This window comes from Fringilla coelebs, assembly GCF_963513975.1.
Source record: "Fringilla coelebs genome assembly, chromosome: 1".
Lineage (NCBI taxonomy): Eukaryota > Metazoa > Chordata > Aves > Passeriformes > Fringillidae > Fringilla > Fringilla coelebs.
This window is the reverse complement of record NC_140028.1, coordinates 83,822,362-83,836,105: the sequence shown is the minus strand read 5'-3', so window position 1 is coordinate 83,836,105 and position 13,744 is coordinate 83,822,362. Positions and strand designations below refer to the sequence as shown.

Sequence of the window (13,744 nt, the reverse complement as noted above, 5' to 3'; positions counted from 1 at the left end):
ACCCAGGCAGTGCTTATACTTCTTTTATTATTCCGGGAGCAGGATCCATAAATACATCCCGGTGTAAGGAAAGCTGTTGCATCTCTGTCTTTGGTATTATACAGGTAAAGTATGGGGTTTAAGAAAATATTCATAGGATAAACGTATAATAGGAGCAAAAAAAAAAAAAAAATTAAATCACGACTTTCTCCTTCAACTATTCCATAGGCACCATGTGCCCTTTTATTTCATTCTTTGTTAAAGGACCAGAACCAGGGAAAGGGAATAAACTCAAGTGTTTTTGAGTGAGGAAATAAAGGTACTCGCCCCTCAAATACCTCACAGGGACATCTCTTATAACAGTTTATTTTCATTGCCATTCTCGACTAAAAGCTGGCCCAAATGTTAGTCAAAAACCCCCATCCATGCAGGATGTTCAGCAATACCTGGAACAGGCTGCCAAAACCTCCTTTTCTCAAGGCACTCAGTGGAGGAGACTGGAACCTAAAAGAGGAGGGTAGCTACAGGTGTGCTCCAGCCTTGTCACAAGCAAAAGTAACTTCACTCCCATGGGCTCTCACTGCCTGACTCTGCCTGCTGGACACCAAAAGTGAACTCAAGCACAGAAGAAGCACTCACGGAGCAAGTGGGATGGTTCTTGTGTCAGCAAGAACCTGGAGACCTCTGCACACAGGAGGGGTTGGACATGGCAGATAGTGTGTTTGTCTAAGCAGCTCTCTTATTCCTGCCAAGCCTAAGATCAAGACTACAGAAGAAGATGAGGCACAGCTGAAGAGAGACAATTAGTGCAGAAGGAGTCACCTAGTTCTAGGGAAATGTAAATTTATTGTGTGATGGCACCTATGCTGCCATGACATTTCCTCCTTAGGGACAGCAAAATCTGCCACAGAACAAAATGCTGGAAGTTTTGTTGTGCCGGATGAAGAAGAGGAAAGGATGATCAGCAGTGAATTGTGGAGTGGACATTACGCCAATACAACCAGACATCCGTATAGCTGTGGCAGCAGCTGCTTCAGTGCCTTCTTCATTGACTTCCACAAAGGATTTGTGAATCACTTCAGAGAGCACCAGCTCATTACCAGTTGAGATTCCTGAGAAGTCTGCCTTGCCCAACTCAAATGCATCAGGCATTCCCATGCTTCTTAAAATAAGTTTCAGATCATAATCTTTTTCCAGTTTCAATCTGGGTAAAGACACCCTCATGTGTGTAGACTTCATCATTTCTCGACTGATCCAACTCATCAGCTTCTCATATGTAAGTTCTTTTTCCAGCTAAAGAAAAATCCAAAATTTAAATAATTACAATTATAATTGCATAAATATAATATAGCCAAAGTAGTGATTTCTGTGTGTTTCTTCACATAGCACAAAACAGGCAGGGTTTTTTGCCTGGATTAAGCATGAAGACTGTGGGGGCTTTAATCTTTAATATGGGGAAAAAAGGCAAAGAAAACCTTAGTATTAAATTCCTGGACCAGAGTTCCAAAGAGCCCAAACTTGTATCCTACCCCCACGACAAAGGAGATCCTGTCCTTTCCTCTGAGCCTCTTTCCAGCCACTGAGCCACACACCACCTGCCAGCTGCTCAGCACAGAAGACCTACAGCACAAGCCACAGCACTTCCAAAGAGCCCACCCAAAATCCCCCTCTCCACATCCCATCATCACCATCCTGTGCCCTCACCAGAACCACAGCTGACCTCTGCTCCTGAGGCTTCTTCCAGAGCCTCTACCTAAGGGAGCAGCACACAGCCTGAGCAGCACTGACAGAGCAGGGGCTCTCACTTTGGGGACAGGGAGGAGAGCGACATTTCTGCTGCCCTTGAGCACCAGAGACACCATTGCTCTGGAACTGAACTGCAGGACTCTGTGCAATTCAGACTTTCATCCCTGAAAGGATTCAGGCTGTCTTTGCACTCAGCTCAACTACTTACTCTTTCCAAGCCTGTGGAGCCATCCTGGATTGCATCAGGGAGCAGGATGATCATGCTCAGTTCATTACCCACATAGGGCAGCTCCAGGATTTTGGTCTGCAAGTCTTCAATGTAGGTCATGTTAAAATTTGCCTCCTTGGACATCATCTGCACAGGTCTGGTTTCAATCTAGAAATCAAGAGATGCCAACAGTTAGTGCTAAGCTTCTCTGCTGGTCTCAAACTACAAAGCAGGCAGCAAGTTACTCATGGCCTTTTAGGATTCGAGCAAAAAGAACAGATCACACACTGATCCACAGCGGCCCTGCTGACTGCAGCCTTACCTCTGCCTCTTGTAAAGGCACGAGGTAAAACCTGGCCATGTGCAGCAGCAGTGCACAATAATCCACCTCAACTCAAAATGAGATTATTCATCAGCCCTATATCCTTTTGGTGTTGCATCTTGGAACCTGTTTCTGAGCTTGCACAGCTGCAGGGAATAGAAAATGCAGCAGTGTCTCTGGATAATCCTGCCAGATTTTTCAACACATTCCAATAGGGAGAGAGCAAGGTGGCAGGAACCAAGTCATTCCAGCTGTCTCTGATGTGCTGTCAGAGCTGATCGGGCATAAGCAAAAACATTCTTTTAATTAAAAGTCATATCAGCCCTTTCAAATATTCTTTGACTTATTTCACCACTGCAGGGAGGGACAGTTTCCAGACAGGCATGAGGGCTTCAATTTTCCTCAATGCTTGCTTCAAGCAGGTGTGTTAAGGAAGGCACATGACCAGTTCTTGTCCATGACTCCTGGAGCCAACCCTGGGCTGCAGGGAATCCTGAGAGGCAAATCCTGAGAGGCAGCCATGGCCTGTCCATGCCAGGGGCCAAGTCCTCCACAAGAGCAATTCTAAAAACCAGGCTGCAGAGCAGGCCTTCAAAGGAAATTTGTTTTCCATTTCTTTTGGATAGGCTCAGGGACTGAATTTCAACAAGGAAGCTCTGACTGAAGAAGACTGAAATTCACAACCTTTCACACCTGTCTTTGTGCTATATAAAAGGTTCTAGTAATGATGTGAAAGTTCAGAGAAACTTGGCAAAGACAGACTTTCCATAAAAGGGAGGGGGAATAAGGAATCTCACACAGTTTAGCCAAGGTAACCCTGCTTGAAAAATCTAATTTCTTCTTAAAGGAGTTAATTTCAGACAACATCCACCTAACAGTCTATTGTCAGCATATTAGCAAATCAAACCTTATTAATTTGGAATGGCCTCTCTCTGGTACTCTCTTTCCTGAATGGCTCTTCCCAATTGCCTTTGAAATAGATGGCATTCACCAACACAAGCCTGGTCAGGGAATTGAGACTCCCCTCTCCCAACAGGTTCTGAATTTTACCTTTATGACACAAAGAAAAAACACACATTAAATAAGAGGTTGACATAGATCTAATAACCATCCAAGATAGTATCAAGTCTGCATTTAATACACAGTAGAGAAGAGAATTATGTACCAGACACAGCAAAAAACTCAGCATTCGAGTTGTTCGAATTCATAATCCTATATCCTAAACTAGGTCTTTACCCAAACAATGGATCCCATTAAACACAACTGGGCACTTGGAAAAGCACTCACCTTCAGTCCTTTCCTCCACCCAGCCATTGATTTGTTTCCTGGAATCCTCCCAAGCATGCAGGAAGTCCATCTGTTCCAGGCCAGCATGGTAGGATTTCTCACTGGACTCTATAAATGACTAACAGGGACATTCACAACAGATTTTCAGCAGGACATTTACTCTCATTCAGACACAGATGATCCTTACATTCCCCAAGGAAATCTGCCAGCTTTCCTTCCCCAGCTTCATACAGAGACATTAAAGTTCAGGCCCACTGAATCCTACTAGGATTTAATCCACTTCTTTGAAAGAGGAAGCAATATTGTTATGGCTTATGCACTGTACTCCAAACTTCTACACTACATTGACAAGAATGGTGGGTTTTTTTTTTTTTCTTGTTTCTATTTAGTGCTTCTGGGACATGACATATTATAAATTACTTTATAAGAGTTTAGTAAGAGATACATTACCCATTTGTCCCACAGCCAAATAGATGAAGGGATCACAGAACCCTAAAGTGTAGACACTGATGGTTTTTTACCCTGCTTATCATCACTTGTCCACTCAGAACACAAACTATTTAAAAAAGATTCTCCACCAGGTTTAGATACCAGGCTCTGGCACAATCAATTGCACTCCTGGCTCTCAGGCCCGAATTGTGGGAAAGCAAACTCCAAGCCTGCCTTGACCTCCAGAGGCAAGAGGTAGCAAGCACAGTATCCTAAGAATCATCACCAATTTAATGGCTACTTACTGGAAGAAACTCAAAGGTCTTTTCTCCATAGAGCCGGTTTGCAGTTCTCAGGATGTATTTGCTGTTTGGATCATTAATTTCAGAGAGAAGGGACTGATACCCATTGTGAGCATCCTGGGCATTCCTCAGAGAAAGCACCTGCACAAAGACAACATCCACAGCCGTGTCCTTACCTTCTTTAAACACACTTGCTACAGCATGACTCTTTTCATATTAAAATTACACTTAAGTCAAATACAGTGACTTGAAGCCACGAGACTTTTTCACCACACCTCCCATCTGGAGCTTAACATGCAAGGCACATCTGATGTACCCAACAAGGAATTGCACAACTCATAAATTAGGGAGCAGCAGAGCCAGCAGTCCTGATTTTCCACCCCTCAAGCCAAGCACTACTGGATCACAGAATGGCTCAGGTGGAAAGAGACCTGTGGGGACAATCTGCTACAAAGCCCTGCCCAAGCAGGGACACCTAGAGCTGGTAGCTCACACTGTGTCCAGATGGATCCTGAGTATCTGCAACTATGGCAACAACACAGGTTTCTGAGAAATTTTTACAAAGTACATGGAAACATGATATGAGTTTACACTCCTCTCCCACTTTGCAATGGAAGCAAACATCCAAACGAAAAGGATTGGTCCTGCTCTCAACACTGTCACTCCTACACAAAACACAAGCCAAGAGATATTTGCTACCTGAGCAAATTTTTATAAACAAATAAATCACATTGCAGTTATCAATCTGAAATGTAGACTGTGGGATTTTAAAAATATTTTTAATGTGCCTGGCTTCAATTTCTAAATATGCATCATATGAGAATAAGCCCCAGAAAAGAAGTGAAAGAAAATAATTTTTGTAGTCATCAACTCATTAGAAAAAAAAAAAACCAATTCCATGTACATCCTAATTACATAATAAAGAATATCAGTCTCAAAAACCACAGAAAAACTCATCCACATTTAATCCAGAAACTTCTTCATTTCATACTGAACAAAGCTAAAACTAAAAAAAACCAAAGTAAACAGGTCCTGTTTACACACACAGCAGAGGAAGAGCTCTGCTCTCACACACCACAGTGACAATCGCAGTTTAGCACAAGCGCATGTCACAGACTGGATGACACATCTCTTCCTAATATGATCCCATCAAATGCCATCCACCAAGTTTATTTTGACCTACCTTGCTTATTTGGGCTTCAGTGCTACCTCTTGAACCCAGCAACACCATAGACAAAGCAGAAGAAATACTAAATGGTGAAAAGAACACATTCTGCCCGCTGTTCTTCTCACACAGCTTTCTGAACAACTCCACAGCAAAAGTGCTGTTTGCTGCACAGAGGCTTTCCATGCTTCTGAGCCTGGGACATCAAACACAGAATGAGAATGGATCAAATTTCTTTGAATGCAAATCAGTTGTTTCTCCCTTCTACACTTCCCAGCATAAGCTAGGCAGCAAAGGCTGGAAAATTATCAGCCTACTGGAGATTGATTTGGTGCCTCAAGAACCTGAGGTCCCATACTACACATTTGAGTTATTTTACCCGTTTAAAGTCAGCTTCTACATTTCAATCCCATAAGTACACAGTATAACTTCTTTTGAGGTGATCAGGCACAACTGCATTTTGTTCAGGACATATAGAAAGAAGCTCCTCTTGGCTTCACACAGAAAATAATTCCCCTTCATTGCACCACCAGAGGCAAAGTTAGACATCAGAAGAGCAGAATTACCAACTCTTACCTTCTTTAAGTCTACAGACCTTCAGTGGTACCTGCGGCTTGCTTCTACCTGTGCACACTGGGTTTTAAACCTGCCAGCCAGGCTGGGAGAAGTCAGCAGAAGGAGTTTGCCTAAAAGCAAGAGAACGAGCACTATCAATGTCACTGAAACATTCTCTTACCGAAAAATTAAGGAAAAAATCCCACAAGCAAATCAAAAAAACGTACAATAAGAAATCCCAAACAAACTGAAATCTCCAACCATACTAAGCAGATATAAGTCACAGTATAATAAGATATTTCTTCCCCACATTACCAACAACTTTTCTTATCACTCCAAGTTAATGGCACCATATATAAAAGATAAATTCATCGCATTATAACTGGAAATTGCAAGGATTTGTGCCGGCAAATCCATGTTAACATTCTTCAGACTCACACACCCTACACATCCCACACATCTCACTCACACAGCAGCTCTCCCCACACTTCTTAAAGCAGAACTGGCAGATTTGCTGCTTCCTTTCAAATTTAAATACGGGGAGGAGACTGCATCAGAATTTCCTGGAAATCCCTGCACTGCCCTTCCACAGAAATTCGTGATATCACTGCCAGCTCTCTCCGGCAGACACACAATCGGCACGGCAGCTCGGCAATGGTCTTTTGGCAAGCTCCGTGCTAAAGGAAACACCAGCACCTCCCGACCCAGCATCTAAACCAAGGTCCCCGTGGTGTCTTTACTTTCCTTCCACCGCCCGTGCGAGCCTCGCACCCACTCCCCTTTCCGGCCCGCAGCCCTCGCTGCCCGAGAGGCGCTGCGGTTTCGGGAGCCGAGGAAACATTTCGGCGTTTCAGGCCGACCCCGGCCCATTCCCGCAGGATGCCCGCGGGCAGGGACAGCGCGGAGGCTGCCCCGGGCCCCTCCCGCCCCGCGCAGCCCCAGCGCAGCCCCGGCCGCCTCCCTGCCCGGCCGGCGACAACCGCGGGGACAGCGCCCGCCCGGGCCGGGCCGCGACACCGAACCCGCCGGGCTCTGCCAGAAGGCTCTCCCGTCTGCCACAGCCCGACAAATACGTGTATCATTTAGAATCGAAAAGGAGAAAAGACCCATGCAGTGCTTATACTTCTTTTATTATTCCGGGAGCAGGATCCATAAATACATCCCGGTGTAAGGAAAGCTGTTGCATCTCTGTCTTTGGTATTATACAGGTAAAGTATGGGGTTTAAGAAAATATTAATAGGATAAACATATAATAGGAGCAAAAAAAAAAAAAAAAAATTAAATCACGACTTTCTCCTTCAACTATTCCATAGGCACCATGTGCCCTTTTATTTCATTCTTTGTTAAAGGACCAGAACCAGGGGAAAGGGAATAAACTCAAGTGTTCTCGAGTGAGGAAATAAAGGTACTCGCCCCTCAAATACCTCACAGGGACATCTCTTATAACAGTTTATTTTCATTTCTATTCTTGCCTAAGAGCTGGCCCAGCTGTTGGTCAAACACCCCCATCCATGCAGGATGTTCAGCAATACCTGGAACAGGCTGCCAAAACCTCCTTTTCTCAAGGCACTCAGTGGAGGAGACTAGAATGTAAAGGGGAGGGTAGCAACAGATGTGCTCCAGCCTTGTCACAAGCAAAAGTAACTTCACTCCCATGGGCTCTCACTGCCTGACTCTGCCTGCTGGACACCAAAAGTGAACTCAAGCCCAGAAGAAGCACTCATGGAGCAAGTGGGATGGTTCTTGTGTCAACAAGAACCTGGAGACCTCTGCACACAGGAGGGGTTGGACATGGCAGATAGTGTGTTTGTCTAAGCAGCTCTCTTATTCCTGCCAAGCCTAAGATCAAGACTACAGAAGAAGATGAGGCACAGCTGAAGAGAGACAATTAGTGCAGAAGGAGTCACCTAGTTCTAGGGAAATGTAAATTTATTGTGTGATGGCACCTATGCTGCCATGACATCTCCTCCTTAGGGACAGCAAAATCTGCCACAGAACAAAATGCTGGAAGTTTTGTTGTGCCGGATGAAGAAGAGGAAAGGATGATCAGCAGTGAATTGTGGAGTGGACATTATGCCAATACAACCAGACATCCGTATAGCTGTGGCCGCAGCTGCTTCAGTGCCTTCTTCATTGACTTCCACAAAGGATTTGTGAATCACTTCAGAGAGCACCAGCTGGTTCCCAGATGAGATTCCTGAGAAGTCTGCCTTGCCCAAGACAAATGCATCAGGCATTCCCATGCTGCTCAGAACGTGCTTAAGTTTGTAACCATCTTCCAGGTTAAATCTGGGAAAATACACCCTCATGTGTGTAGACTTCATCATTTCTGGACTGATCCATCTCATCAGCTTCTCATATGTAAGTTCTCTTTCCAGCTAAAGAAAAATTCCTAAGTCAATTAATTACAGTGAAAATTGAGTCGATATTACATAGCCAAAGTAGTGATTTCTGTGTGTTTCTTCACATAGCACATAACATCCTACTTTTTTTGCTCTGGATTAGGCATGAAGACTGTGAGGGTTTTCTTTTGATTTTTAATTGTGGAATAAATGACACAGGAAACCTTAGAAATAAATTCCTGGTCAAGAGTTCCAAAGAGCCCAAACTTTTATCCTACCCCCACCATAAAAGAGATCCTGTCCTTTCCTCTGAGCCTCTTTCCAGCCACTGAGCCACACACCACCTGCCAGCTGCTCAGCACAGAAGACCTACAGCACAAGCCACAGCACTTCCAAAGAGCCCACCCAAAATCCCCCTCTCCACATTCCATCATCACCATACTGTGCCCTCACCACAACCACAGCTGACCTCTGCTCCTGAGGCTTCTTCCAGAGCCTCTGCCTAAGGGAGCAGCATACAGCCTGAGCAGCACTGACAGAGCAGGGGCTGTCACTTTGGGGACAGGGAGGAGAGGGACATTTCTGCTGCCCTTGAGCACCAGAGACACAATTGCTCTGGAACTGAACTGCAGGTCTCTGTGCAATTCAGACTTTCTTCCCTGGAAGGATTCAGGCTGTCTTTGCACTCAGCTCAACTACTTACTCTTTCCAAGCCTGTGGAGCCATCCTGGATTGCATCAGGGAGCAGGATGATCATGCTCAGTTCATTACCCACATAGGGCAGCTCCAGGATTTTGGTCTGGAAGTCTCCAATGTAGGTCATGTTAAAATTTGCCTCCTTGGACATCATCTGCACAGGTCTGGTTTCATTCTAGAAATCAAGAGATGCCAACAGTTAGTGCTGAGCTTCTCTGCTGGTCTCACACTACAAAGCAGGCAGCAAGTTACTCATGGCCTTTTAGGATTCGACCAAAGAGAACAGATCACACACTGATCTACAGCGGCCCTGCTGACTGCAGCCTTACCTCTGCCTCTTGTAAAGGCACGAGGTAAAACCTGGCCATGTGCAGCAGCAGCGCACAATAATCCACCTCAACTCAAAATGAGATTATTCATCAGCCCTATATCCTTTTGGTGTTGCAGCATGAAACCTGGTTCTAAGCTTGCACAGCTGCAGGGAATAGAAAATGCAGCAGTGTCTCTGGATAATCCTGCCTGCTTTTACAACACATTCCAACAGGGAGAGAGCAAGGTGGCAGGAACCAAGTCATTCCAGCCGTCTCTGATGTGCTGTCAGAGCTGGTCTGGCATAAGCAAAAACATTGCTTTATTTAAAAGTCACATCAAACCTTTCAAATATTCTTTGACTTATTTTGCCACTGCAGGGAGGGACAGTTTCCGGACATGCATGAGGGCTTCAATTTTCCACAATGCTTGCTTCAAGCAGGTGAGTTAAGGAAGGCACATGACCAGTTCCTGTTCATGACTCCTGGAGGCCAGCACTGGGCTGCAAAGAATCCTGAGAGGCAGCCATGGCCTGCCCATGCCAGGGCCCAAGTCCTCCACAAGAGCAGTTCTAAAAACAAGGCTGCAGAGCAGGTCTTCAAAGGAAATTTGTTTTCCATTTCTTTTGGATTGGCTCAGGGACTGAATTTCAGCAAGGAAGCTCTGACTGAAGAAGACTGAAATTCATAATCTTTGACATCTGTCTTTGTGCTATATAAAAGGTTCTAGTAATGATGTGAAAGTTCAGAGAAATTCAGCAAAAGAGACTTCCCATGAAAGAGAGGGGGCATAAGAAATTGCAGACAGCTGATCGAAGGTAATCCTGATTGAAAGATCTAATTTCTTCTTAAAGGAGTTAATTTCAGACAACATCCACCTAACAGTCTATTGTCAGCATATTAGCACATCAAACCTTATTAATTTGGAATGGCCTCTCTCTGGTACTCTCTTTCCTGAATGGCTTTTCCCAGTTGCCTTTGAAATAGATGGCATTCACCAACACAAGCCTGGTCAGGGATTCAAGACTCCCCTCTTCCAATAGGTTCTGAATTTTACCTTTATGACACAAAAAAAAAAACACACATTAAATAAGAGGTTGACATGGATCTAATAACCATCCAAGACAGTATCAAGTCTGCATTTAATACACAGTAGAGAAGAGAATTATGTACCAGACAAAGCAAAAAACTCAGCATTTCAGTTGTTTGAATTCGTAATCTTATATCCTAAACTATGTCTTTACCCAAACAATGGATCCCATTAAACACAACTGGGCACTTGGAAAAGCACTCACCTTCAGTCCTTTCCTCCACCCAGCCATTGATTTGTTTCCTGGAATCCTCCCAAGCATGCAGGAAGTCCATCTGTTCCAGGCCAGCATGGTAGGATTTCTCACTGGACTCTATAAATGACTAACAGGGACATTCACAACAGATTTTCAGCAAGAGATTTACTCTCCTTCAGACACAGATAATTCTTGCATTCCCCAAGGAAATCTGCCAGCTTTCCCCAGCTTCATACAGAGACATTAAAGTTCAGGCCCACTGAATCCTACTAGGTTTTAATCCACGTCTTAGAATGAGGAAGCAATATTGTTAGGGCTTATGCACTGTACTTCAAACTTCTACACTTCATTGACAAGGAAGGTGTTTTTTTTTTTCTTGTTTCTGTTTAGTGCTTCTGGGACATGACATACTATAAATTTCTTTATAAGACTTTTGGTAAGAGATACATTAACCATTTGTCCCACAGGCAAATAGATGAACAGATCACAGAACCCTCAAGTGTAGACACTGATGGATTTTACCCTGCTTGGAATCGCTTGTCAACTCAGAACACAAATTATTTATAAGGAGATTCTCCACCGAGTTCAGACACCAGGCTCTGGCAGAATCAATTGCATTCCTGACTCTCAGCACAGAAAATCTGGAAGGCAAACTCCAAAGCCTGCCTTGACCTCCAGAGGCAAGAGGTAGCAAGCACAGTATCCCAAGAATCATCACCAGTTTAATGGCTACTTACTGGAAGAAACTCAAAGGTCTTTTCTCCATAGAGCCGGTTTGCAGTTCTCAGGATGTATTTGCTGTTTGGATCATTAATTTCAGAGAGAAGGGACTGATACCCATTGTGAGCATCCTGGGCATTCTTCAGAGAAAGCACCTGCACAAAGACAACATCCACAGCCGTGTCCTTACCTTCTTTAAACACACTTGCTACAGCATGACTCTTTTCATATTAAAATTACACTTAAGTTAAATACAGTGACTTGAAGCCTCACGATTTTTTCACCACACCTCCCATCTGGAGCTTATCTGCAAGGCACATCTGATGTACCCAACAAGGAATTGCACAACTCATAAATTAGGGAGCAGCAGAGCCAGCAGTCCTGATTTTCCACCCCTCAAGCCAAGCACTACAGGATCACAGAATGGCTCAGGTGGGAAGAGACCTGTGGGGACAATCTGCTACAAAGCCCTGCCCAAGCAGGGACACCTAGAGCTGGTAGCTCCCACTGTGTCCAGATGGATCCTGAGTATCTGCAACTATGGCAACAACACAGGTTTCTGAGAAATTTTTACAAAGTACATGGAAACATGATATGAGTTTACACTCCTCTCCCACTTTGCAATGGAAGCAAACATCCAAACGAAAAGGATTGGTCCTGCTCTCAACACTGTCACTCCTACACAAAACACAAGCCAAGAGATATTTGCTACCTGAGCAAATTTTTATAAACAAATAAATCACATTGCAGTTATCAATCTGAAATGTAGACTGTGGGTTTTTAAAAATATTTTTAATGTGCCTGGCTTCAATTTCTAAATATGCATCATATGAGAATAAGCCCCAGAAAAGAAGTGAAAGAAAATAATTTTTGTAGTCATCAACTCATTAAAAAAAAAAAAAAACAATTCCATGTACATCCTAATTACATAATAAAGAATATCAGTCTCAAAAACCACAGAAAAACTCATCCACATTTAATCCAGAAACTTCTTCATTTCATACTGAACAAAGCTAAAACTAAAAAAAAAACAAAGAAAACAGGTCCTGTTTACACACACAGCAGAGGAAGAGCTCTGCTCTCACACACCACAGTGACAATCGCAGTTTAGCACAAGCGCATGTCACAGACTGGATAACACATCTCTTCCTCATATGATCCCATCAAATGCCATCCACCAAGTTTATTTTGACCTACCTTGCTTATTTGGGCTTCAGTGCTACCTCTTGAACCCAGCAACACCATAGACAAAGCAGAAGAAATACTAAATGGTGAAAAGAACACATTCTGCCCGCTGTTCTTCTCACACAGCTTTCTGAACAACTCCACAGCAAAAGTGCTGTTTGCTGCACAGAGGCTTTCCATGCTGCTGAGCCTGGGACATCAAACACAGAATGAGAATGGATCAAATTTCTTTGAATGCAAATCAGTTGTTTCTCCCTTCTACACTTCCCAGCATAAACTAGGCAGCAAAGGCTGGAAAATTATCAGCCTACTGGAGATTGATTTGGTGCCTCAAGAACCTGAGGTCCCATACTACACATTTGAGTTATTTTACCAGTTTAAATCAGCTTCTAAATTTCAATCCCGTACCTACACAGTGTGACTTCTTTTGAGGTGATCAGGCACAACTACATTTTGTTCAGGACATATAGAAAGAAGCTCCTCTTGGCTTCACACAGAAAATAATTCCCCTTCATTGCACCACCAGAGGCAAAGTTAGACATCAGAACAGCAGAATTACCAACTCTTACCTCCTCTAAGTCTACAGACCTTCAGTGGTACCTGCGGCTTGCTTCTACCTGTGCACGCTGGGTTTTAAACCTGCCAGCCAGGCTGGGAGAAGTCAGCAGAAGGAGTTTGCCTAAAAAGCAAGAGAACGAGCACTATCAATGTCACTGAAACATTCTCTTACCGAAAAATTAAGGAAAAAATCCCACAAGCAAATCAAAAAAACGTACAATAAGAAATCCCAAACAAACTGAAATCTCCAACCATACTAAGCAGATATAAGTCACAGTATAATAAGATATTTCTTCCCCACATTACCAACAACTTTTCTTATCACTCCAAGTTAATGGCACCATATATAAAAGATAAATTCATCGCATTATAACTGGAAATTGCAAGGATTTGTGCCGGCAAATCCATGTTAACATTCTTCAGACTCACACACCCTACACATCCCACACATTTCACTCACACAGCAGCTCTCCCCACACTTCTTAAAGCAGAACTGGCAGATTTGCTGCTTCCTTTCAAATTTAAATACGGGGAGGAGACTGCATCAGAATTTCCTGGAAATCCCTGCACTGCCCTTCCACAGAAATTCGTGATATCACTGCCAGCTCTCTCCGGCAGACGCACAATCGGCACGGCAGCTCGGCAATGGTCTTTTG

At 43.8% G+C, this 13,744-nt stretch overlaps 2 protein-coding genes across 2 annotated transcripts; both read right to left on the bottom strand.

Annotated features, from left to right (window-relative positions):
• Positions 1 to 864: 864 nt before the first annotated feature.
• Positions 865 to 5,624, bottom strand: LOC311157560 (serpin B6-like; the record flags this gene model as incomplete). Its single annotated transcript, XM_084212304.1, has 6 exons — positions 865 to 1,272; positions 1,934 to 2,101; positions 3,163 to 3,305; positions 3,543 to 3,660; positions 4,277 to 4,414; positions 5,457 to 5,624. 6 exons carry the CDS (start codon positions 5,622 to 5,624, stop codon positions 865 to 867), a joined length of 1,143 nt encoding a protein of 380 aa, XP_084068430.1.
• A 2,290-nt stretch (positions 5,625 to 7,914) lies between these two features.
• Positions 7,915 to 13,193, bottom strand: LOC311152288 (serpin B6-like). The gene is made up of 7 exons (XM_084203240.1): positions 13,100 to 13,193; positions 12,543 to 12,720; positions 11,363 to 11,500; positions 10,635 to 10,752; positions 10,254 to 10,396; positions 9,039 to 9,206; positions 7,915 to 8,371 (listed from the first exon to the last, which is right to left on the bottom strand). The coding sequence occupies exons 2-7, from the start codon at positions 12,708 to 12,710 to the stop codon at positions 7,964 to 7,966; spliced, it is 1,143 nt and encodes a 380-aa protein (XP_084059366.1). The 5' UTR covers positions 12,711 to 12,720; positions 13,100 to 13,193; the 3' UTR covers positions 7,915 to 7,963.
• Between the last annotated feature and the right edge of the window lie 551 nt (positions 13,194 to 13,744).

What these genes read in the sequence shown, in the direction of transcription:
- LOC311152288 (XM_084203240.1), bottom strand. Translation starts at nt 12,710, where the DNA reads ATGGAAAGCCTCTGTGCAGCAAACAGCACTTTTGCTGTGGAGTTGTTC. An exon ending in CTGAAGCCCAAATAAGCAAG is followed by an intron (nt 11,501 to 12,542) that starts GTAGGTCAAAAT and finishes GTCTTTGTGCAG; the next exon opens with GTGCTTTCTCTGAAGAATGC. An exon ending in GGCCATTCCAAATTAATAAG is followed by an intron (nt 9,207 to 10,253) that starts GTTTGATGTGCT and finishes CTTGATTTCTAG; the next exon opens with AATGAAACCAGACCTGTGCA.